The 27682-nt window shown below is 37.2% G+C and overlaps 1 protein-coding gene across 10 annotated transcripts in view; it reads right to left on the bottom strand.

Moving 5' to 3' along the window:
* The window catches only part of BABAM2 (BRISC and BRCA1 A complex member 2), a 463266-nt gene that overhangs the window by 327133 nt on the left and 108451 nt on the right, over positions 1–27682 (bottom strand). For all 10 annotated transcript variants that reach the window (XR_003122373.1, XR_003122371.1, XR_003122372.1 and 7 more), the window contains one exon: positions 26759–26853. Coding sequence is in view for 7 of the 10 variants with exons in the window: in XM_025405839.1 (XP_025261624.1) it covers positions 26759–26853 (95 nt within the window). In the remaining 3 variants the exon portion in view is untranslated. The remainder of the gene's footprint in view (positions 1–26758; positions 26854–27682) is intronic.

The raw sequence follows: 27682 nt of genomic DNA, 5'->3' as shown, positions 1-27682 counted from the left end.
CATCAGAAATTGCTATATAGATTACCTTTCAGTTCCTCTTAAAAGAAAGTGACCAGTATGCAGCCCCACTCCATCTTGAATTTCCACTTCAAATGAGTCTCCAGGATCACCCAGCTTATTTCCAACTTGTGTTTCTTTCTTAAGAATTGGGGATGGATAAATGGGAGGAAACAAAGGTGGGAGAGAAGTGAAGAGGAAAGAAATTTTAAACCACATCTCTTGATCCAATCTTCTTCATTTATTAAGAGAAAGAAAGTAGGCAGATTCCTTTCTATCTTGGAAACTCCCTCAAATGGGACAGGAATGAAAAGAATACCCAAAGGAAAAGAATCTTAATTAGCCATTCTTCTAACTGTAAATACTTAGAGAATAAAAATAATGTATTTTCCAAAACACATATTGGAGAACTAAGGCCAAGAACTAAGGCCAATAAAATTATTGAATATAAGCACCGTGAAGAGTACTAGAATAACTAATAACTAAATCGACTCTCTTTCTTCCACAGGTTTTGTCTTTATCCTCACAATTGTAAGGTAATATCTTTTAAATACAAAATCAAATCTATTTGGGGCCAAAATGCTCAAGTTTTAAACCAGTGGTTTCTCAAAAATATATGAATTAATATTATTAGGACAAAATGTCAATGTAGGCTAAAATTTGATTTATGAATCCTAAACATTAAAACTATTTTTGTGGCCCTAGGTTGGCTGTGGCTCTGAAATGAATGTCACCATTTACCTTAGCTATTGATGCCACACACCTTCTCAATTAATGCTACTCAGAGCCAGAGAATGAAAGGCAATGGCAGAAAGGGAATTAGCAAATATGATTTCTAACTTAATTCAAATTGTTTTTCCTGGGGATGTATTTAAATTTTCCAGGTTGCTCGAATATCATCCAGGGATGTGATTTTGAAGGAGACAGCTTGTTACTGTTTTTCCTGGCTGTACTACAAGAAACAACAGTGTGAGCTTATTTTAAGTTAATGTGTGCTTCTGTGTTTCTTTACAAGAAATTAACTGCAATCATTTAGTTAAAGCAAACACTTTGTTAGTGTTACACTTTTCATCAGAAAATGTCTTCAGGAATCTTTCAAACTTAGAAAGTTAAGAATCCAAATTCCGTCCAAAGATTTTAAACTTGGAGCAAATTATTTAAATCACAATGGAAGATCTTTTAAGCTTAGTGACCCTCTGCTGGCACTGAATATTTTATAGCCATAGGGGACTCCTTTCCATTCTCCCAAATCAAGATAGTAACTTTTTTCCTGTCTCAGACGGCACCAGACCCCACAGTAGATTCTTCTTTCCTTCTGACTATGATAATCACAAAGAAACCCACAGGAATGGGCGGTATGGAACAAGAAGAGCAAACAGCTTCAACCAAGTTGTTATTTACAACTGGAGAAACATCTGCAGGCTCTGGCACCTGGTTGCGGACCTCTGCCCTAAATGACTCCCCTAGCGAGACTAGGCCCCTGGACTATAAGGATTTATATTATGTAACTGTTTCTCCTCACCTTAGCTGAGCTCCCTGGACTTTAGACCTGCAATATTTGCCAGACCCTCTTCCTCTTAGTCAAAATCCCAGTTACAGGCTTTCCTGGCCAGTGGTCTTAAAACCACCAATGTCCTAGTAACACGACTCATGTGTAAATGGGCAGATAAAACTCCAAATGAAAAGGAGACTACCCCAGGCTCTTCAGGTTGTAACAGCCACAAGCAGCTATAAGAGCAAGAAAGAAAAAGCAAAGCAAAATAGACACTCAACTGAAGGAAAGCATATCCACAAAGCACAGCACATGGGATATTAAAGAGCTTTCAATGTCTTTACTCTTCCCCCTAAAAGCTCTATCTCTTATCCCCAGATCCATATAATATCCTTAGCCTAAACCTACATTTAGTAAACATCCATTGTTTCATGTCCAACATCCATTCCCCTCTTGCTGATAACATCAACCCAAATTTTGTTGGGGAGACTTCCCTTCCCCATTCTCAGGCATGAGTTTTGAGTGAGAACCTCCAGTTCTCTATAAGCTCTATAGGTCCTCACTATCTAACCCCATCAACATTGCCTATGCACTTAGCTCAATGTTTGCTTCAGCCATTGGACACATAACCAATCAAACCCAATGAGATAAATAAAGACATCAGCTGGGACTGCTGAGAAATAAAGGCTTACTTTCTTCCTGTAATAGGATAATATAAAGTCTGAATTGGAGTAACAATTTTTTATTTATAAGGGAAAAGACTTGTGAACCTGCACAGATATGGAGACTAAAAGTTAACACAATGGGAGGCAGAGCAGAGAAGAGAAGAAATGGGAAGAAACCAGGTCCTTAAATGACATTATTTCAGCCACTGGACCAAGCTTTGTCTGATGCTCAATTCTGGACTGTTGAGTTCTCTAAGCCAATTGATTCTCTTTATAGTTAAAGCCAGTTTGAATCAGGTTTCTGTCACTTAAAAAAAATGGAAAAAAAGAAAAGTAAGAAAATAAAAGAGTGCTGACACACCACAATACCATTATCACCATTTTACCTCTTTAGGGGAAAGATCAGAGGAAGAGGCACATGAGCTCTTACCAGGCCATATAACTATTCAAGAGCACTTCAACCAAAAGTATGGATTTGGTGTGGGTTTTCTGCCAGAAACAAAAGTTGAGTAGCTACCTACATTTATCTGCAGAAAAATCTTAATACAGAATTAATCTATTTTTACTAACCCAACAATGATTATAATGATTTTTCTTAAGGAAAAAATAAATAATAAGGAAATGAGGAAAAACAGAAACTATATTTTTGTATATTACAACTCATTCAATAAATTCAAGTTAAAATGGATCTGAAATAGGTATCTGAGATGTTCCCCATCCTACAGCTTTTCAAACACCAATAGGGTATTTGATTCAGTGGGTAATCAAGTGAAACTTATAAAAAAAGCCAACAGTCCCATTGAAGGACGTAAAGGAGAAAAATGAACAACTGTTTCAGACTAAATAAGGACCCTTTGATTACTGACATGTGTCTTTGATTACTGACATGCACACAATGAGCAGTACCCCAGCCCTTCTTTAGCACTGAGCTTAGACAGGAGGCCTTCGCTGGCTTCACGGTCCCTTAAACAGGAGATATTTTTACCTTTCCTCCACTTGACTGGAAATATTCAGCATGTACAAGCTGTCCTGTGGTATCATATGAATGCTGGCTCCATGCCACACTGGAAATGTGTGCCTCTGGCCAGTAAACCTTTACATCTTTTGTACACATCCTCACTCCAGGAGACTTAAAATGGGTCCCCAGAAGGCAGCCATGGTGACTGCCTTCAAACCATTTATCAACTTAGCAATTCATCAACTGTCACTTCCTTAAACTACTGCCATCCATCTCTAGCCCCTAAACCCATTCCTCACCAGTTCTTTCAAAATTGTGGTGCTTCTCAAAGTCAACTAAATAAAAGCATCTGTTTCAAATGGTACCATCCAAACAGCCTTCCCTGGGTCTCAGGATAAATAATCATGAAGACATACTCTCTCCAATGAAGTGCTTCACAAACCTTAACAAAACCGTAACATCCCAAGCTGCCAATTTCTACTGCCATCAACTAACTCATCGTCGAACAGACTAGGTTTCTTTTTATTAATAAAGAGTATTTTACTTTTTAAAAAATCCCTTGATAGAAGGCTGTCAATATGCAATCTTCATTAACCAGGGAAGCCTGATTTTTCCCTACAAGTATATGAACCTTTCCTACCTACTACCCTAGCTTCCACACTGGCTATCATCAGAATAACTGTGGAAGCATCCTAAAAAGACAGAGTATCAGATATAACCCTCTGATACACTGATCAAGTACACCTGGGGTGAGATCTGCTCCTTGGTCCTACATAATCTTTTCACGACTTTGGAGTCAGGTTCAGGCATTCAGATAGCAGACAAAACCCAGAACACTTAATTATTTTTCCAGTGAATTTTCTCATTGTGATTAAAGGCCCAAATAATTTCATATAAACTCGCTAGACCTTCACATAATCCATTGACTAAATGATGGTTAAAAGCTCCACTCACTAGAGCTTTCTACTAGTTGCCCCATATGTATTCCCAGGAAGTTACAGATTGTGTCTCCAGACCTCTGGTCTATTTCTAACAATGATTACCCCTGGAATCCAGAGCTGCCCATATGCAGGGGGGAAAAACATCTTCAACCATGGAGAGCCAACATCACTCTTGCTCATTTCTGCTTCTCCTATAGTACTGAATTTTACTAAATTTGATCCTTTCATCTGCCTAGATCTGTAATATCATCCAGGCTCCCCCTGAGATCCCATCGCCCCTGATTTAATGTCACTTGTGCCCTAGGGGGGAAAGTGCCAAATAGCTTACTCAATGGTGTGATCACTCTCAAATTGGACATATTTATTTGTGTTTAATTTTAAATCATCATCTTTTCTCTCAAATGTTTTTGTGATGGTTTCATTAAGATTAAGGAATTATGGAGCATTTGTAAATTGACCGCCTCAGCCTGCAGACATGCTTTCTTTGACCCACACAAATTTTTATTTGAAAATCTTTAAACAAAGCATACACACTTCAGCAGGTCACAATCCTCACCAATTCCAACTGTTTTATACCCACTTTTTCATTCATTTGTGTTATCTGGGTACACCTGACTGGCTCCTGCAGACATTTGAGTTCGTAGCCCCTGCTACAAATAAGATTATTGAGATTTTGGGGCATCTCCTAAAAAGACTGTTTATTTCCTCTCATGGTCTCTTAATTTATGGTAGATGTATCAGGTGTTTATTGGTGTCATGTAAGCAAAAGAATAGCTGAAGTTTCTCAGTCATTGAAAATTAAAGATAAAAAGAAACCTCTCCTATTCATTGCACCCACTAATGTTCATAAGAAATCGCTGAATGTCTAGGTAATATAGTTACTTCATATCACTCGCCTTCTATGAGATTATAAAGTATGGGAGAACAGGAACAGTATCTTACTCATCTCTATGCAAATACTGTGTTAGACATTATGGGTTATTCAAAGTGGGCACTCAAACTATTTTTCAAGTGAATGATCACCACTATTCAACTCATTATAAACAAAATTAGGTATATTAAAGATCCAAAACATTTTCCAGGGTCAATAAAGATACTGGCTACCGGGAGCCAAGTTAATCTGTGGTTATTAGCAGAAGTAGACAAAAGAAAATTGGACAGCAATTCTGAAAATACAATATGCAATATGACTAATTACAGTCATCAATCACAAAGTTTGAACAATCTGAAAAATAGTATCTTAAAAGCATTCTAAGACATGATTTCTTTCCAAAGGCTATCACACTTAAAATAAGAATGTACAAGCCTGTAATCCCAGCACTTTGGGAGGCCGAGACGGGCGGATCACGAAGTCAGGAGATCAAGACCATCCTGCTAACACGGTGAAATCCCGTCTCTACTAAAAAATACAAAAAACTAGCCGGGCCAGGTGGCGGGCGCCTGTAGTTCCAGCTAGTTGGGAGGCTGAGGCAGGAGAATGGCGTAAACCTGGGAGGCAGAGCTTGCAGTGAGCTGAGATCCGGTCACTGCACTCCAGCCTGGGCGACAGAGTGAGACTCCATCTCAAAAAAAAAAAAAAAAAAAAGAATGTAAAAGTAGTTATAAAAATGAAATGAAATTATTATGGCTCAATAGACAAGGTCTAAGGCATACAAAACAGCACATTAAATCAGTTCCCAGTTCATAAAACCTGTATGTGATGTTGATCTTCCTGTTTTTCATAAACCTTATAATTGTGCTTCCAGAAAGCTACCAAGCATCTGCCTCTATGTAGCTAATTCTTTTAATCTTGGAGCTCTAACAAGGAAATAGAGAGTATACTGTGCCAGGATCACTATCTTCTCCAGCCAAAAGCATTATGTCTTGGAGCCAATTTCCTCTTGGTAAATTTTGATCAAATTCCTTCCATTTGCAGCTTCCTTAGTACTGGTAATGGCTGCACATGTCACAAGTTGATATATATGTATATGTGTTTAACAATATACATTATAAATTTAATAATATGTACACCTGTGCACATGAGTAAATACAAGTCTATGTATGCAGCCACACATATATATGCATCCATAGTGGTTCCTGTCTCTTTATGTGATTCTTTGTGACTACCATCCAGGCTTTCTTAATCCAGTGAAAATCCTCCGGTAACAAACATTACTTTGGAACTCTGCATTAATCAACTCTGCTATACTGCTACAATATAATGATAATTAAGGTTAATAATAATTCTGATGCTATAAAGTCTCTTGAATGCTTCCAAACAATCAAAAATAAAGATCAAATTATGTTCTACTTTTAGTGTGAGGGGTATTTTATTTTAAAAATCAATTATTTTAAAAGAACTGGTGGTCCATATATAGCTTATATAGTATATTTTTATGAGTCTGAATATTGAATTAATCAGTATACCTTATTTCCCCACTATTCTCAATACAGAAGAATTTCTGTAATTTTTATATATGACACCTAACATTAATATGCACACATTAAATATATCATATACAGGGGTGACAGATTAACCAGATCACCGTATTTTTCAACTACAATGTGTGGTTCCTTAATCCTTCAAGTGCTAAACTAAACTGTTAACTCTCTAGTTGCTCCTGTTATTGTTCAAAATAAAGCATATTTAGTATAATTCACCTTACTTGATGAACAAGGGTCATTCTTGTAAGAACAAATAGCCACTTTTTAGAAAGAGTGATATAATTAGGGACGTTTTAGGTGAATAGGCTACCTGTCCTTAAAATAAATGACACCAGGATACTGTACCTTTACAATCCTTGTTTCTTTTGATAGTTCTTTTCTACTTGCTATACACATATTTGTCTCATTTTGCTATAACTAATGTCATTGCAAATTCTAATCTTCAGTCAAGCATTATACACAATTATCTAAATAAAATCTAAAGATGCCTCTATATGTCATGTATAAAATAAAGCACATAGTCCTTATTTCAGCTATTTCACAAAATTTAGAAACCAGGATGGTAGGGGAAACCAGGGTTACTTTTGGTTTGTGACTATGTACCAAGTAATTTAAGGTGCAAGAAATTTGGGACATAGATCCAACTATCAATTTATACGAACTGCAGAGGAACAAAGGAACATGTTAAACTATACCACAGAGATACAATCAGCACAATCTAGTCTGTGGTAATTTTCTAGGACAAATGGTCCTGTTTCTGCAGCTATAAATTGCAAAAAAGGGAAAAAAAAAGATGGAGAAAACCAGTAAGTTAAAAAAGACTTGATATAACAATTAATCGCAATGCATAGATCTTAATTCAAACAATTAGAAATTTGAACAGTGACTGGTTATTTGATGACGCTAGGGAATTACTGTCAATTTGTTCAGATAAGATAATGATATTTTGGTTATGCTTTTTAAAAGATTTATCTTTTTGAGTATTATACTGAAATATTTACAGATGAAATGTCATAATATGTGGGGTTTCCTTCAAACTATGATGCTAGGGAGTAAGTGAATAGGAGTATAGATGAAACAAGATTATGGCGTGGCAATTATTGAAATGAGATCCATGGGGATTCATTATACAATACTCCAAAATAGAAAGCTTTTCAAATAAGGGAATTCTACAGTTGTAATTAATTTTGTTGTTTTCATTTCTGAAAATGATACCTAAGAATTATGATTAGATTTCTAAAATGGCTAGTTACAAATTGATAGCCATGACATGATGCTAAAAGTTAAAGAAGGTATGCAATTAATCTGAATTGTTTAATCTGGCTTAAAATTTTATCAGTTTTCAAAACTTCCTTAGTCCTTTATTCTAAATGTTATAAACATTTTAAAATGCATTGTTTCCTTGACAAAGAAAAATTTAACAGGGCATGTTGCAAAATAGCACAAAAATTTTTATCTCAAATTTAATACTTATAAATTTAAAAGTCCAAAAAATACTAATAAAACTAAAAAAATGGACTTAAAGCTCTCTTCAAGAAGTCAAAATCCTTAGATTAACAGACAGTATTTCAATTATTTATGTTTAGTATGAAAACGTTGACAATTACTATTACAGATTTTCTAATTCAGTAAAACACAACTAAGGTTGTCTATGATGTATTCACTATGAACTAGACAAGATACATACATAACATAAATCTATAGCTAATTCCAGAATTATTTCTATTCAGTTCTATTCATATAGCAATAAAAACATATGAACTCAAAAGTTTGAAATAGTTATCTTTTCCTGACTTGAAAATGCTTTTAATTTAATCTGTATAGATTTACTGATTTTGGAGTAGAAACTAGATAGTAGTTGAAAGTAAAATAAATGGTTAACTAATACATTAAATTAGTTTTAAATTAAAGTCAAATCTCATTGAGACACATTTTGCTTTTTAAAAATAATTCCCAGAGGTGCTAACTAGGCTAAAGTTCATGTTAACCTTGGAAACATCTTCAAATTACTAAAATAAACAAGTCTTTTAAAAATCTATCTTTAACCCAGGCATAGAAGTGTGGTCCCAGGTACTCAGGAGGCTGAGGTGGGATCACCCAAGCCCAGGAAGCCGAGGCAGCAGCGGGCTGTGATTGTGCCGCCGCACCTCCAGCCTAGGCAACAGAGTGAGACCCCATCTCTTAACAACAAAAAAAGTATCTTTAAACACACAAATTATATATAATTGTTATGTCAATTAGTGTTTGTGCAAATTAATTTAACCTCCTAAAGAACCACCCCCCTTTGATTTTAAAAAGTGACTGATAACCTCTAGTAAACTATTTTAGATACTTTAAGTAATTAGCTGTCCTTCTTTTAAAAATTCTATAATAATCCAGACTTTACTTTTCAATCTGGCTTCTTCATAAATGTTCTTGAAACATATTCAAGAAACTGTGTTCAATGTGTTGAATGTTTTGTTGATAATAATGTTGTACTTCTATTTTTATAATCCTACCTACTTAAAAACATTCTTAAAATGTATACAAGATCTACTGAGTCATTGTCAATTCAAGGCTAGAAACCATCCTGTGGTTAAAGGATTACATCAAACCAGTGTAAGGGCTGAGCTGGCGTTTTCCTTTACAGGTTTAAATAGCTTGGCTCTTCAAAGCTTGTGTGGGGGCTGCCGTTTGGCATAAAATTCTCAGCAGGATGCAGATAATTTCTCTGAAAAATGTTTTTTAATGGCTAAGGGTTTTTTTTTTTTTTTTTTTTTTGCTTTTTAAAAATGTTAGAGAAAACATATATTAGAACCAGATTCAAAATTTATGAGACTCTTCCTCTGTAATGTGCCCATTCCTGTAGATAACCCAAGTACAGCAGAGCAATCCCAATCCTAAAGACTTTAGTAAGCACAAAACCTCATTTCTATATGAGTTGAAAGATAAGTACAAAAGTCAAAACCAACTGCTTCAATTACAAAGGTAAACTTACGGCTTCTTTGAAAATACATCCATGTGCCAAGTTCTCTCTGGTAATGATTATATGTTGCCCTTGGTCATTTTGGCCTCCACACCTCTGGTTTTCTTTCCATTTTTACATTCAAATATTACTGTCTTTATTCCCTAAAATGGCTTTGTGAGATAGGTACTTATCAGTTTTATCAATAAATAAATACATAGATCCAGCATAACCCACCTACAAATCAATAGAACTAAGTCTAGAATTCCGATCTGTCTCGCCTGTATTCATTTTCAATACCTGTAGTTCTCAACTCTGGCTATAACACTAGAATTGGCTTTGTTTGTTGTTTTTGAGACAGGGTCTCACTCTGTTGCTCAAGCTGGAGTGCTGTGGTACAATCTCAGCTCACTGCAGCCTCAACCTCCCTGGCTCAAACAATTCTCCCACTTCAGCCTCCCAAGTAGCTGCAATTACAGGTGCACGCCACCATGCCTGGCTAATTTTTGTGTTTTTTTGTAGTGACAAGGTTTTGCCATGTTGCCCAGCCTTAGAATTGGCTTTCTAAAACCACTGATGCCTAGGTTCTACCTCAGACTAAATAAATAAATTGAAATCTTTGGGAGGTACGATCCAGCAATCACTCTATTCCTGATTTCCCCATGAAATAATCACAGCACCACACAGCAATACAAGAAGAGAAATGCAGAAAGCAGGATGGCAGACATGGTCAACATTAAATTATCTACTTGCAAAGCCAAGCTTTAATGTCATTTTCTTTTTTCACCCTACGGTCACCCACTTCCCCACTCCCAAATCAGTAAACACCAAGAAGTCACATAATTTTAGTATTTGCCTACATGAAGTATATTGGGAACATAAATCCTAATAACTACCAAAACGTATAAAACAATTCTAGCTAAAACACCCTCTAGATGATTTATAATTTTATACCCTCTTTAGCTACTGGCTCCCTTTATTATATTTTGTTGCCATTTACTCCTTTCTGCACCTCTATCTTCCAACTGAGATTTTTGTCTTTCATCTCCCTGAAGAATTAGTAAAGGTTTGCTAATGACGAAGTCTCTGCTTTTGTTTACTTGAAAATGGATTTATTTCACTGAAATTAGTCAAGAATCTTTCTGCTAGGTATAGGATTTTAAACGGTTGTTTAGTTTATCACATTAAATATATCACTAAACTGTATTATATCTTTCATTAATGATATTAAGAAGTCAGCTAACAATCTAATGGTTGCTCTTTTGTTTTCTCTGGTTTTTTTTTTTTTTTTAGGTTTTTCTCCTTGTCTTTGGTTTTCTGTAATTTGCCATGACGTGTCTAGGAGTAAACTTCTTTGTAGATAGCCATCTTAGGATTAAGTGGACTACCTGAATCTGAGGAATTACATTGATTAACATTTATATGCTGAATATACTTAGCTCTTTTTTAAAAAAAACTTTATTGTAAAATATAACAAATATATGGACAAGTTCACAAAACAAAAATGAATACCTTGATTAATAATAATCACAAAAACAACATCTGTGAAACAGATGGAGCATATGTGCAAAGCTAAACTTATCAGCACATTCTATTCCCCAGAGCAATAATGTTTACGGATACAATGACCTATATGAGGTAAGTCAAGACAAGTCTCAATTCCAAGACTTTGTGATACCAGACTTTCTCTTCTTTGGAACTTGGTGTTGTGACGTTCACCTAGAAGTACTAGGAGATACTAGGAAGAGCCTAAAAATAATATCAGCTTGAGCAGAAGGCAGAGCAAAGCCCTGATGACATTGTTTAAACCCTAAAACTATTCACACCCCCAAGCTAGTTCTTCCCCTGATCTTTACTGTTATATGAACCAATACATTCTTTTTTTTTTTTTACCTGTTTGATTGTATTTTCTGTCACTTGCATCTCATCATGTTCTAACTGCTACAATTCATCATGTGATTGCCTTTCCTGAAGTAATTTCTTCTTCATTTGAACTTTGTTATTACCTTTCCGATATAGTTTGAATATTTGTCCCCTCCAAGTCTCATGTTGAAATCTAACTCCCTGGAGGTGGGGCCTGGTGGGAAGTGTTTGGTGCATAGGGGTGGGTCTATCCTCATGGTAATGAGTGAGTTCTCACCCTGAATTCACATGAGATCTGATTGTTTGAAAAAGTGTAGCACCCCCTCCTCTCTCTCTTGCTCCTGCTCTCACTATGTGACATGCCTACTTCCCCTGTGCCTTCTGTCATGACTGTAAGATCCCTGAGGCTCTTTCCAGAAGCAGATGCCAGCACCATGTTTCCTGTACAGCCTGCAGAACTGTGAGCCCAAATAGACTACTTTTCTTTATAAATTACTCAGTCTTACATACTATTTAATAGCAACACAAAAACATACTTTCCTTTCTACCTTGTATCACAGTTCCAACCTGCCTTATAGCATAACTGTCTGTAGCCATATTTTCTCCACTTCTAAAGCGTGAGCATGGAACACAGTGCCTAAATATGAGGTATTCAATAAACAGGTATTGAAGAAACTGTGAACGCATCAATGAATCATTAATTTGTGTATCCCTTGCACCTAGTGCAAGCCTTAAATATAAAATAGACTCAATACATGTTTGTAGAAGGAATTAACTAACAAAAAGACAGGAATAATATCACAGGAAGGCAGACGTCAGTACATACACAAATGGGATCTTAAAATAATCCTTCCTGGTGACTAGAATGATCCATGTGGAAGTAGATAAGAGTTGAAGACATCAGTAAAATCATGTTTCCCTTAATATAGGTACAGATGGCTACACAGACAAATATTTATAGATAATGCACATTTCCTTGCTCTGTGAGCTGAAAGGACCTAAATAAAAGCAATGACATCCCAGTAGCAACAATCACACCTAGCACTCAGATCTTGGTTTCTAAGACCTTTCTCCAATTAAAAAGGACAAGGGCTCCCTTGGAGAAATGACTGATACTAAGACTGGAGCAGGAAACTGACAAGATGAACCTAGATCATCTCATAGTGCCAGAAGGTAAGAAAATGCTACAAAAAAACAAACACACACACACATCTATAATGATGGGGGCACGTCAAAGGAATACAGGAACCAAGTGGAAGAACTTCCAATGGCCAAAGCTGGAAGAATTTGAATAACAAAATAAATAACATAGTATCAGACTGTAACCCAAAGTATAAAGTAAATATCTGCAAGTCCACACTGATGTAAATAAATGACTGAATAAATTAATAAATGGAGAGCATAGACAAATCTCCCATGCAGTAGAATTCCAAATAATTTATGCAGACACTGCCCTCAAAGAGGGCATAACTCCCCACTTCTGTGGGTTGCACACAGTGAGACCCTTCCATAGTAAAGTATAGAAAGGGGAAAGAAAGAGTAGCTTTACAGTGTAGCAAACACTCCCTCAAGCCAAATGATTAAGGTTAACAACAGTGAAAAGTCATATCAATAGTATGTGACTATCAATATGACTTGATATGTGATGAAAATGGCTTTGTACCTCTGAGGTCTTTCTACGAAAGGCCCATAACCACAGCCTAAATATGAAAAAAAATCAGACAAATCCCAACTATTTCTATAAAATACCCGACCAGTCACTCTCCAAAACCATCAAAGTTATCAAAAACAAGGAAAATATGAGAAACTGTCACAAGAGAAACCCAAACAGACATGAGGACTAAATGCAATGTGGAATCCTAGTTAGGATCCTAGAATAGAAAAAGGACATTGTGAAAAAATTTTTTAAATCTTAATAAAGTATAGACTTTAGTTAATAATAATATATCAATACTGGTTTGTCAATTGTCACAAACATACCATAGTAATATAAGATATTAACAATAGGGGAAGCTGAATGTGGGGCACTCAGGAACTTTCTGCTCTCTGTACTGTCTCAGCAACAATTCTATAAATCTAAAATGAAAACTCTAAAATTAAAACTTTATTAAAAAATAAATAGCCTTCCCTCAAAAGACCCTGTATACCAAGAGCATACAAAGCAAGCCAGTTGTAAGACCAGCCTTTGAAACAAGTGAAGAATATGAAATAATTAATTTAAAGATCCTGAGGGAATATAACCAAAAATCAACTGCACATTTTATTTAAATGTATAATAAAAGTCTGACTTATTACTATTGTGTGGGAGTCTAAGTCTCTTTTTAAGTCTCTAAGGACTTGCTTTATGAATCTGGATGCTCTTGTATTGGGTGCATATATATTTAGGATAGTCAGCTCTTCTTGTTGAATTGACACCTTTACCATTATGTAATGGCCTTCTTTGTCTCTTTTGATCTTTGTTGGTTTAAAGTCTGTTTTATCAGACACTAGGATTGCAACCCCTGCTTTTTTTTTGTTTTCCATTTGCTTCGTAGATCTTCCTCCATCCCTTTATTTTGAGCCTATGTGTGTCTCTCCACATGAGACGGGTCTCCTGAATACAGCACACTGATGGGTCTTGACTCTTTATCCAGTTTGCCAGTCTGTATCTTTTAATTGGAGCATTTAGCCCACTTACATTTAAGGTTAATATTGTTATGTGTGAATTTGATCCTGTCATTATGATGTTAGCTGGTTATTTTGCTCGTTAGTTGATGTGGTTTCTTCCTAGCATCGATGGTCTTTACATTTTGGCATGTTTTTGCAGTGGCTGATACCAGTTGTTCCTTTCCATGTTTAATGCTTCCTCCAGGAGCTCTTGTAGGGCAGGCCTGGTGGTGACAAAATCTCTCAGCATTTGTTCGTCTGTAAAGGATTTTACTTCTCCTTCACTTATGAAGCTTAGTTTGGCTGGATATGAAATTCTGGGTTGAAAACTTTTCTTTAAGAGTGTTGAATATTGGCCCTCACTTCTTCTGGCTTGTAGAGTTTTTGCTGAGAGATCTGCCGTTAAGTCTGATGGGCTTCCCTTTGTGGGTAACCTGACCTTTCTCTCTGGCTGACCTTAACATTTTCTCCTTCATTTCAAGTTTGGTGAATCTGACAATTACGTGTCTTGGAGTTGCTTTTTTCGAGGAGTATCTTTGTGGCGTTCTCTGTATTTCCTGAATTTGAATGTTGGCCTGCCTCGCTAGGTTGGGAAAGTTCTTCTGGTTAATATCCTGAACAGTGTTTTCCAACTTGGTTCCATTCTCCCCGTCACTTTCAGGTACACCAATCAGAAGTAGATTTGGTCTTTTCACATAGTCCCATATTTCTTGGAGGCTTTGTTCATTTCTTTTTACTCTTTTGTTCTCTAAACTTCTCACTTCATTTCACTCATTTGATCTTCCATCACTGATACCCTTTCTTCCAGTTGATCGAATCGGCCACTGAAGCTTATGCATGCGTCACGTAGTTCTCCTGCCATGGTTTTCAGCTCCATCAGGTCATTTAAGGACTTCTCTACACTGGTTATTCTAGTTAGCCATTCGTCTAATCTTTTTACAAGGCTTTTAGCTTCTTTGTGATGGGTTCGAACATCCTCCTTTAGCTCAGAGAAGTTTGATCGTCTGCAGCCTTCTTCTCTCAATTCATCAAAGTCATTCTCCATCCATCTTTGTTCCGTTGCTGGTGAGGAGCTGCATTCCTTTGGAGGAGAAGAGGTGCTCTGATTTTGAGAATTTTCAGCTTTTCTGCTCTGGTTTCTCCCCATCTTTGTGGTTTTATCTACCTTTGGTCTTTGATGATGATGACCTAGAGATGGGGTGTTGGTGTAGATGTCCTTTCTATTTGTTAGTTTTCCTTCTAACCATCAGGACCCTCACCTGCAGGTCTGTTGGAGTTTGCTGGAGGTCTACTCCAATCCCTGTTTGCCTGGGTATCACCAGTGGAGGCTGCAGAACAGCGAATATCGCAGAACAGCAAATGTTGCTGCCTGATCCTTCCTCTGGAAGCTTCGTCTCAGAGGGGCATCTAGCCGTGTGAGGTGTCAGTCGGCCCTTACTGGGAGATGCCTCCCAGTTAGGCTATTCGGGGGTCAGGGACCCACTTGAGGAGGCAGTCTGTCTGTTCTCAGATCTCAAACTGTGTGCTGGGAGAACCACTACTCTCTTCAAAGCTGTCAGACAGGGACATTTAAGTCTGCAGAAGTTTCTGCTGCCTTTTGTTCAGCTATGCCCTGCCTCCAGAGGTGGAGTCTACAGAGGCAGGCAGGCCTCCTTGAGACGCAGTGGGCTTCACTCAGTTCAAGCTTCCCGGCCAGTTTGTTCACCTACTGAAGCCTCAGCAATGGCGGGCACCCCTCTCCCAGCCTCGCTGCCGCCCTGCAGTTTGATCTCAGACTGCTGTGCTAGCAATGAGCGAGGCTCCGTCAGTGTGGGGCCCTCCAAGCCAGGCGTGGGATATAATCTTCTGGTGTGCCATTTGCTAAGACCATTGGAAAACCGCAGTATTAGGGTGAGAGTGACCCGACTTTCCAGGTGTTGTCTGTCATAGCTTCCCTTGGCTAGGAAAGGGAATTCCCTGACCCCTTGCGCTTCCCAGGTGAGGTGATGCCTCGCCCTGCTTTGGCTCTTGCTCAGTAGGCTGTACCTACTGTCCAACATGCCCCAGTGAGATGAACCTGTACTTCAGTTGGAAATGCAGAAATCACCTGTCCTCTGTGTTGCTCATGCTGGGAGTTGTAGACTGGAGCTGTTCCTATTTGGCCATCTTGGAACCTCCCCTCCCTTATTTTCTTAAGAGAAACAAAGGTAAAAGCCCTGTTCATAGACACTAGTCTTAAAATAATGAATTAACAGATTTTTTTAGTAAGTTATTAACCATAACTAACTATTAGTTATTCAGGGTAAGCGGAAAGATGGTTAAGAATTCACAAGTAATCACCATTTCATTTAGATTCAAGTGGAACTTTCTATGAGTAATAAACAAAAATAAAGAAAAAGGACTGGTTTGAGGTACATCTTTTATCTTCCTGCAGAGGTACCAACAATCAGGAACAGATCAAAAGAACAGAAACCAATTTTAAAAGGTGCTTAAGATAAATCTGTAATGTCAGAGGAAAAATGCTTATGATAATATATAAAGTTAAAAAAAAATGAAAAATGTAGACAAACATATGGCCATGTGGCATAGGCAGAAAAACACCAGAAATAAAAATCTACTAAACTGTGAATATTCATCTTTAACTCATTTAAGGTTATAGACTGGTTTTTCTTGGTACTTACTTGTATTTTGAATGCTAATTATTATTATTATTATTATTTTAAAATGCAGCTCTTTGAAGGGAATGATGGAGAGAATAGGAGGTGACAAAGAGTGGATGGATGACGAGAGACAATCAACCAAAGACAATGGGTAATCTTCAAAACTGATTAAATAACTCCTCTGGATATGCATTTTTTCTTTTCTTTTCTTGAGACTGAGTCTCGCTCTGTTGCCCAGGCTGGAGTGCAATGGCGCGATCTTGACTCACTGCAACCTCCACCTCCCAGGTTCAAGTGATTCTTGAACCTCAGTCTCCTGAGTAGCTGGGATTACAGGTGCGTGCCACCACACCCAGCTAATTTTTGTACTTTTAGTAGAGACGGGGTTTCACCATGTTGGTCAGGCTTGTCTCGAACTCCTGACCTCATGATCCGTCCACCTCAGCATCCCACTGTGCTGGGATTACAGGCATGAGCCACTGCACCTGGTCCCGGATAAGCATATTCTTGAACTGCAATGGTTTATACTCAACTCAGTACCTCATTTTCCCATAAGCCGTTTTACAAATTCAATAGAGTAAATCAAAACTGGCAACATTTGCTAAATGTTATATTTGCCATTGGATTTCAAAAAATAACTTAGTTTGCCTTTTTTTCATTTGTCTTAGGAGAGTGAATGTTTCTAATATACCCTGTTTGTGCTTTCAAGGTGCTCTGTTTTTCTACAACTATGTTTTTAAAGCCTTGTTTATAACACATGCTTTCAAATTATATGTGTATGCATATGTGTATATATTAATACTCTTCTTAATCTATAATAGCAACAACTTTGGAAAACAGATGAAATCATAAATCATAATTTTGAACCAGGGTTCTTCCACTGTCTTCCTTTAGGAAGTGTATTTTTTAAAAAACAACATCAACTTTCTTCCTACCTCATAAAATGTTTCCCTGGCTGATGAAATAGACATGATAGAAATACAGTAGATTTTAGTTCAACACATAAACCAGTTCTCCACCAAAATTTCTAGTAATTTTCTCATATTCTCTTGGATCATTTACTGATGATACATCCTTTGATTACAAGCTGCATTCAACTCAAGAGAACCAGAGATGCCATGCTAAATAATGTTTTATTTCTACCTTAGGAATATATATATTGGAAGTTAATATCCAGGTTTTCATAAAAAAGGAAGAAGTACAGTTATCTTCATTTTATTAATTTATGTTATTGAACATTTTATTAATATCAAACATTTTAATTAATTATTAATGATTAATTTTATTAATTCTGTATTCTCACCAAGGTGTAATACATGTACATTGTATTTTATAATCTGCTGAAGTCTCTTGTACTTTTGCTTTGAAAGTAAATTTTAAAATTATATGTTCTCAAAATATAACAGAGAGGACTTCCAGGTGGGATGAAGTAGCTCTGTACAGATCAGCACTCTCAATAAGAACAACTAGAAAGCTAAATAAAATACAGAAATCTATTTGAAGGCATTTGCTATCTATGGAAGCAATGAGAACTGGGAGGCTGAGAATCAAGAGGAGAAAACCTCAGGGAAAGGAGCTGATGTCTGCAGCTGCTTTTACCCTGGGGACATTTGCAAATTTAGGGTACAGGAGGGGGGCTGAGAATCCAGGCTATGCACAGTCACAAAACTGCTGCTGAGGCTTAGAGAAACCATTGGAACTTTTTGGCAGAGTGTTGAGAGACCTCAAACATGCAGCCAGTTCCCCTCAAGACTGATGAATTCTAGGGTAGCCCAGGTCAAGAAGCTAAAAATTAAGAAAACGCCTGTGAAAAGCAGAGCAAAGCAATCAGTAGTCTTGTAAGACAACATTTAGAATTTGAGATCCACACTGCTTGTGTGTTTAAATATTTGACAAATGACAGAGAATTCTATTCTAAAGTATGTTGTGGGACAAGGCACTTAGAATTGTTTAGGAACACTGGCCACTCCAGTCTCCCAAGTAAAACCCTGAAGAGCCCTATCCCAGAACAGAAGTGAACCAAAAGTAAATAGACTCTTACCAAAGCCATAAACTAGCTTTGACTCAGCAAAATCCCTGACTGGATTAAAATGACCAATCAATCACATCAGCCTATGTCCCTATCAGAGGGGACAGTAAACCCTCTCTCTGGAAGAAGACTGCGTTATCTGGAGCCTCTATAGTTTTTTAACTGGAATGCCTGACATTCACTCAAAACTACCAGAAACACCAAAAACAGAACCACACGATCAATAACCAAAAAAAAAAAGCAAACAAAACACACACAAAAAAAATCAAAGGATATTACAGATATTAAAATTAGCTCACGTGGACTGGAAAATAAATATGATTAACACACGCAAGAAAGTAGAGAAAGCCATTTAGAATATAGATGAAAAGATTAATTAACCAGGTAACTGGAATGTATAGAAAATAATCAAATAGAATTGTAGAATTGAAGAACATATTCTCTAAAATTAGGAACTCATGGAGGACCAAGTACGGTGGCTCATGCCTGTAATCCCAGCACTTTGGGAGGCCGAGGCGGGTGGATCACGAGGTCAGGAGATCGAGACCATCCTGGCTAACACGGTGAAACCCCGTCTCTACTAAAAATACAAAAAATTAGCCGGGCATGGTGGCAGGTGCCTGTAGTCCCGGCTACTCAGGAGGCTGAGGCAGGAGAACGGCATGAACCTGGGAGGCGCCACTGCACTCCAACCTGGGTGACAGAGCAAGACTCTGTCTCAAAAAACAAACAAACAAACAAACAAACAAACAAACTGGAAGATAAGTTTGGCATTATCTAGTTGTGCTATTCATTCATGTATTGCCTTTCATCTCCCAAAGCCACTCTGCTTTACCCTGTTTATGCAGTGGGGGCCAGACCCTATAAACATTTCTCTTCTGCCAGTGGGTGCACTGTTCAGCTTGTCAACAGAGAGTGATGGAGGGACAGTGCAAGGCAAAGCAGAGGGAGGAGCTTCTTACCCTGGTTCTGTGTACTTTCCTCCTTGCTCCCATGGTGCAGCTGCCAGAGCCATGCAGGAGACCCTATTAGTGCTCATCCTCCAGCCTGTTTCACTGAAACCAGCCCATTTCCACTTTGCCAGCTCTGGCTTACCAGCACCCAATAGGCCACCTGCACCAATTCTGGCCCACAGCACCCCCAGTGAAGGTCTTCATCTTCCCGTAGCCTGCAGCCACACCCTCTCCAACAAGGAGGTGGGAATCTCAGCTGTGATGGGGCATGATGGGGGAAAGGGACTTCAAAGTTTATTCCTCTCCCTTAGCCCTAGAATAGCTGCTCCCTACAACTGCTAGTCTTGCATTCTTTAGAGATCTCCTTTACCCCTTTAGGTAAATAATTCTCTATATTAAATTTTCCCTATTCGAATTACTGCTATGGTTACTATCTCCTGACTGGACCCTGACTGATAAACTAATAAAGCTGAGAAACCGCAACTGTCCTATCATCTATACTATATGACCTAGCAAGTCTACTCTTCAATATATATCCATCAGGAATGGATATATGTGCATTAACCAAGACATGTACAAGAATGTTCGTAGTAGCAATATTCACAACAGCAAAAAAACTGAAAATAACCTAAGTATCAATCAAGAGTAGAATGGATACAGTGTGGTATGCTCATACATAGAATACTATCAGCAATGAGCATGAACAACAACCAAAGTAACTACACAGATGACACTCACAAATAAATATGGAGTGAAAGAAGACAAGCACATAGTTGGATTTCATTTGTATGAAGATCAAAAAGAGGCAAAAATAATGATGACAACGTACGTCAGCATAGTGTTAACTCTGAGACAAGGTGGTCATAGTGATGGAACAGGACATGAGTGAGGCTTCTGGATAGTGGAGATATCATTTATTGATCTACGTGCTACTTACACAGATGTGTTTACCTTTTGGAAATTCACCATGCTTTACATGTGATTTGTACACTCTTCTGTATAAATGTTATTTGTCAATAATAGTTACCTAAGATAGATATATATATATATTATTCATAAAAAAATCAAGTAATATGTTTCCAAGTCCCTGGTACTTACCACACATACCTGAATATGGTAAAGTATCTCTCTCCATGTTCCCACAGTGCTCTGTGTGTATCCCTCTATCTCCACACTTGTCACTCTATGCTGTAATTCTGCTTACTTATCTGTCTTGAGCACTATGTCCAGCTTCAGGGCTAAGGACAAATGTTTTACAGGTCTCAAATGAGGCATCAAACGGAGATTTGAAAAATGAGAGAAGATTCTATTTTAAAATATGTTGTAGGCCAAGGCACTTAGAAGTGTCTAGGCATCAAGCACCATCCATCTGGATAGCGTTTTTCAAGTGTGTGACATGCAGTCCACTTCAGCTTAGTGCATTCTTTGTATATATTTTGTGTACACTGGGGATGGGAACTATTTTGCAAGGACACATTCAGAAGATGTCCTTCTGTAGGTAGCACAGTGAAGAGCAGAGGAGGAAAAGTGACAAGGTGTTGGTACTCTTACATTCTATGCAAGCAGAACAGTCACTGAAGGACTCATATAACCAGTGACTAATACCTGCAGTAACATTAGGTTCACTACCCTGAAGATGTTGTCCCAAACACTAAATTACCCGCAGCTTCCTCAAACCAGGAAGTCAGATAGCAATGGTTTCCAATCTACTATAATTGCAACATGCTTTTCTCATTTAAATTTATGATCCACCCTTCCTCCTTTATGCAACTTTATTTTAAGTTAAAGTGAATTATCATTATTACTTTGGGGGTAAAGAATTTCATAATATCCTTTGAGGGAGCCGAACATACCACAGGGTGTTGCAAAACAAAGGCTGAAAATCACTGTTTCAGAGGTTCTGTTAACTGATTTTTATCCCTCCAAATTTCTCTAAAACCAAATTTTTTTCTACTTTTTAAAATTTTAATCTAAGGCATATTTTCTAGTCCTGGAAAGTTGCAAGTCCCTTAAGGGATACAGAACCTTAAAGGAAATCTGTTCATCTAACAAGCATGTATTGTATACCCCTACATACCAGGCACTCTTCAAATTACCAGGATACAGCAGTGAACAAATCCCACTCTCTCCTGAAGCTGCCATTCCAGTGAAAAGACAAGGATGACTCATTATCCCAGTTTGCCTGGGACTGCCCTTTTTTAACTCTGAATGTGCTGCACTCCAGGAAACCCCTCAGTCCAGGGCAAACCAAGGCAGCTGGTCACCCTGGCAGAGACAGACACCAAACAAGCAACCAAAAATCATCAAATGATGATAGGTGCTTTGAAGAAAATAGACAATGACAAAGATGACAGTGTACTGAAGAGTGTATTGCTATTTTGCACAGGGATGTCAGAGAAAGCCTCTCTGATATAATGACACTTCAAGAAAGGAGAGAACAAGTCATTCAGGTAAGTGGAGGAAGGGTTACAGGTAGAGTGAATAAAAGCGGTCAATAGCAAATGAAAAGGCCCTAAGGTGGGAGTGTGTTTAGAATGTCTGAGGAATGGCAAGGATGCCTCTGTGGCTGGAAAGGGCTGAGCAAGGAGCAAAAGAGTAAAAGAGAAAAAGTTCAAGTTAAAGAAGCAATTGGGTGATAGCTATAGCATAACCTACCCATCACTTAACTTCTTCTTGATTATTTTAATCCCACAATTCCAACCTACAATAATTTTCCTTTTTTATTGTAATGGAGACTCTGTCTTAATTTATTGAAGATCCTCTCTTCTCACATCATATATTGTATGTGAAAAACACTATTTATCCCATAGCATTGCTTTTGTTTCAATTATTCAACATTTAATTATATTCTACCTGTATTTGCTTTTAGATATCTATATCTTACCTCCCTAAAACTTAAGGATGGATTGATTGAGAGACAGGGTACTAGGATTACAAGGCATGAGCCACTGCACCCAGCCACCTCCCTAAAATTTAGACTTCTTGAGGTCAAGTTCCATATTGAATCGTATTCAACACACAGTATGCAAGCAATAAATACTAATAGATATGACTCTTTAATTTGTGTTTTGTTTATTTTTATGCTCAGAATAAAGAACTCTTACAACTGAACGATAAAAGACAATCCAATTTTTAAATGGGCAAAGGATCTGAATAGACATTTCTCCAAGGAATATATACAAATAGCCAATAGGCACATGAAAAGATGCTCAGTATCACTAGCCATCAAAAAAGCACAAATCAAAACCACAATGCGATATCACTCCACTTGTGGGTATGAGATACCACTTCATACCCACTAGGATGGCTATAATCAAAAAGACATAATACCAAGTGTTGCTGAGAATGTGGAGAAACTGAAACACTCATACACTGCTGGTAAGAATGTAAAATGCCACAGCCACTTTTGAAAACAGTTTGGTATTTCCTCAAAAAGTTAAACACAGAATTACCATTTGACCCTGCAATTCCATTCCTCGAAATACATCCAAGATAAATAAAAATATCCACACAACAGTAGTTATAATAGCTAAAACATGGCAACAACCTGCAGGTCCATCAACTGATGAATGGATAAATAAAATGCAGTATATGCACACGATGTAATTGTATTTGGCAAAAAGAAAATAAAACAGAAATACATGCTTCATTGAAAACAATATGCTAAGTCAAAGAGGCCAGTAACAAAGGACAACATATTGTATGATTCCATTTATATGTAATGTCCAGAATAGGCAAATCCATAGAGACAAACTGCAGATAAGTTGCTACTCTGGGTGGTGGTGGATCAGGGTGGGAATATAGGGAAGTGACTGCTAATAAGTTTAAGGTTCCTTTTTGGGATTATGACAATGTTCTAAATTTGTGGTGATAGATGTAAGTTGCACAATTCCATGAACATACTAAAAGCCATTGAATTACATACTTCAGGTGAACTGTATGGCATATAAATTGTCTCAGTAAAGCTGTTATTTAAAAAAACTTTTGAGCTGTCTCCAGAATGGAAAATGATACTTCACTGGAAATAATGTTAAGCAAAGGCAAACAGCCTTCTGTTGGAAACATTACTATAAAAGATGGATTCAATCAGTGGTTCCAGTAACAGTTCAGAGTAATCATAAAAATAGCCCAGAGAATTTAATATGTTATTGGGCTCCCCAAAGAATACAATTCAGTAGGTCCAGTAATCTGTATTTTTAAAAGGGTTTTCAATTCATTTTAATGTATATCTAGAATTGGGAACCACTGGACCATTAATGTCCTAACTCAATAATTTTATGAGAGTTTATCTTTGCTATCTATGAGATACCTCTCTATCTAGTATTTTCTATTTATCTGAAAATCTTGAGTTCCTTAATGGAACTCACCTCCCTAAATGAAGAGTTTGAGTTTAGAAAGAGGTGGCCTCATTGGATGGATCACAGCACATCACATATTCCTATTAACCTTATGTGTGTCCTTTACTTAAGCTATCTCAAATCCTCTTTTTTCCAGAAATGATTTGATTTAAATAAATTGAATAAATAAAAGATTACATATATTATATATATTCTCTAAAACTACATTTCTCAAACTGAGATACATTGAAGAGTCCTTTTATCTCAAATATTAATAATATATTTTTGTTTTTAATATATAGGTATATTATAGAATCAAATATAAAATTTTCATGAATTTTTAAGACAAAACCCAGAAACTTCAAAGAAATTCCACATTTGCCACAGGAACTAGTTTAGACTACACTCCCAGGTTCTAAGGGTATATACTCATGCCCTTCTGCAAGGCATACTTCAGGAAAAATCCAAGAAATCTAGGCATTCTGTTCCACTCCATGGGTGATGAAATACCCCTTCATTCAGAACCATATGTAAGCTAGTCAGGTTATTAGTGATTGTGCTCTGAGCACTTCAAGAAGGGGAAAAATGTCTGAACTGAATCCAAGAATTAAACCAAAATCTGTTAACAAGTGAGTGAAAAATCCTTCAGAGGCAAGCGACACTCAGAGAAATGTCTGCTGGGGATCAGGCCTTGTAGTTAACCTGTCTAGTGTTTTAATCAGACAACAATAAACATCAAGTGCAACCTCCAGAACTATTTGGACATCGCCCAGCTAGTGGAGAGTACACTCTGGTTGCTTATCTGGGCTTGCTCAGCCCACTGATCCATGAAGAAGCCCTGGGTAGTCTACCCAAGGCCGTAGATGAACTATCACTAAAGAGAAGGTATTCCCCTAGATTTGCAATCTTTCACTTAGATCTAGTGCTTTGATTTTTGGCTGTTCTTTTTCAGCTAATTTCTCAAAACATTTGTGATAACTTCACTCAGGGACTAACATCTTAAAAGTGGTGTTATAATATCAGGTCTGACACAGAATTATATAAATCTAGGTCAATTTACTCAATATTAAAATAGAAGAGTTGAATAAAATGAATCTTAAGATCCTTTCTAGCATTTAAATTCTACACTTACACAATACTTGCCAATATTAAAGATATGTGCTATGAATTCTAAATGCAATTTCAAAAAAAGAAGTTGTAAACATGACTTTTTAATTCTTTCCATTACGCTGTTTTTTCTTGCATCACCCTAGTTCAAAGCCCTTTCTCCCTCCACTGAAATTTTACAACCATCCTCAATTCTGGTCTTCGATCTCTCCTTATTCCATTATATTGACCACACTGCCATTAGATGATTCTCCCTTCATCATTTCCTTCAATGGCTCCTAGCCCAGCATTCAATGTGCTCCACAGTCTTTTCCCAATTTACCTTTCTAACCTTGTCTATCCCTTCCTTATACTGACTTACACTTCAGCAAACTTGTCAGTGCCTTCTGAAATACATTAGACAAATCCTAGCTTCTTCCAGTGTGCTTATGTCATTCCCCCAATGTGCTTATGTCATTCCCCCACCTGAAATACTCTCTGTCATACCTCCCACTTTTGTTCCATTCTTCAAGAATGACTACAAGTCTTGCCTCAACTACAAAGCTTTTTCTGAGCACCTTCTTTGAATTCCTGAGGCACTTAGCCTGTAATACATCTTTGGCATCTGGCATATGCTACCCTCCTCTGGGCAGATTTAATACAGAAGAGGTCTGTGGTAAAATTTCTGTGTCATTTTTTTTTCCACGTAAGACTCTCAGCTTTAATACAAGGTGAATATATAACACATAGCAACTAAAGGGGCCATCTTGAACTCAGATTTTTTTTAATTAAAAAAATTACAGCTCATGTGCAATTATTAGAAACTCCACCACAAATCCACCTTACTCTTACCAACAATATTTTTACAGCTATGTTCTAATGTTTGAGCCAATACTTTAGGTTTGGGTTACTACTTCCTGTTTAATACCTTTAAAGGGCAAGAGTTCAAAGTCAGTCATCAAAACTTTTAATTCTAAAACTTGAACAAGACAAAAAATTTCCAGAAAACAAAACTAAGAGTATAGTTTTGAACAACAATAAAACCTCTTCTAGTATAGGTATCACACCAAACTCAAATTTGAGAAGAAATAAAAAGAGACATTTTGTCTGGTCAGAACCATTTAAACAAAATGGCACGTTTTTCTCCAACTGCCATGCAAAACACACAACTTTTACTAAAGCACATGTGCTCCAACAAGTACCACCACCCTTTCCCTAATGGTGAATATTTCTGCTTCAATTCCAGAAACATTTTATTTCAACTATAAAGTTTCTGGTGTTGCTTGATAAAGAACACTTAATCTGGTCTTTACCCTTCTGATAATAATACTGAGATACTGAGATAATGCGGATACAAGTCCAAATTTGCCACTTTCACTTCTATATAAAAACGCCTTCTTGAAGAGCCAAGAAACGCTCTCCTAACGAGCCCTGTAATGAAGTGTTAGTAAACATTAGAAAATTGATTGCAGGCATGAAATACTACGTTAAAACAAAGAAAATGTTTTCAACATTTCTCTTTAAACTGAAGTAAAAATATTTCAACCAATATGCTAGAGACTTTCATTAATTCGCAATACCCTAAAACTAAACAGCAATGAAAAAAAATCTCTTATTTAACTATTTTGGCACATAAAGAGTTCCATCTATTTCACAGGACAGAGAAAAGAGGGGTGGGAAAAATGCAGATGTGTGACAAATCTATCTGTTAAGCAATTGCTGAAAGCCAATTTTGTTTTCCTTTCACCAAAGAAAGATCATTCAAGCAAGTCTGCAGGACTCACCTGCAAAGCTGAGGGGTCTGGCAGGAATTCAACATCCTCTCCAAAGATAAAATCGGGAGGCAGTTCTGGGTATTGGGCATTGAAAATGATATCCCCTGAAATAAAAGAAAATGACAGTCCTTTTTATTTCCTTTCTAAGTATGAATATTCTGAAGACTGTATCAGAAAAACTTCTAAAACAAATTTACATAGTTTCAGAAAAACATTTGAAAAGCACTTTCTGGATGATTAATTCTTCAAATAAACTAATATCTTTTTTTTTTTTTTTTTTGAGACAGGATCTCACTTTGTCACCCAGACTGAAGTACAAAGGTGTCATCTTGACTCACTGCAGCCTCAACCTCCCAGGCTCAAGGGATTCTCCCATCACAGCCCCCCAAGGAGCTGAGACTACAGGAACATGCCACCATGCCCAGCTAGTTTTTGTATTTTTATTAGAGATGGGGTTTCGCCATGTTGTGCAGGCTGGTCTCAAACTCCTGAGCTTAAGCGATCAATCCACCTCAGCCTCCCAAAGTGCTGGAATTATAGGTGCAAGCCACTATCCCAGGTCTGCTATCCTTTTTTAATTTAATATCTACAACATGCAATCAAAAAAGCTTTATCTCCAAGTACACAATGAATGTAAATATCCAAGTAGAAAAGTAGAAGCAGCCACATCCACAATATGTGCTGATTATTTTTACAGGAAATATTACTGTCCAATCACTGCCTGCTAATTAATAAGCCTTTATGAAGACTGATTCTGTATAGACACAGTCCTTGCCTTGCAGAAATTAAACATACATACCTTTGGTATACTGGAAAGAACATTTGGCTTATAGTTCACAAAAACTTAGATTTATATCCACAAGGTCTCCTCATTATTTATCAGCTCAAGTGATCTGGAGCAAGTTTTAACTTCTTTAGACTTCAGTTTCTTCA

The sequence above is a fragment of the Theropithecus gelada genome, chromosome 13, assembly GCF_003255815.1.
Source record: "Theropithecus gelada isolate Dixy chromosome 13, Tgel_1.0, whole genome shotgun sequence".
Taxonomy (NCBI): Eukaryota; Metazoa; Chordata; class Mammalia; order Primates; family Cercopithecidae; genus Theropithecus; species Theropithecus gelada.
Note: the sequence above shows the minus strand (reverse complement) of the source record. Positions and strands in the feature narration are given on the sequence as shown.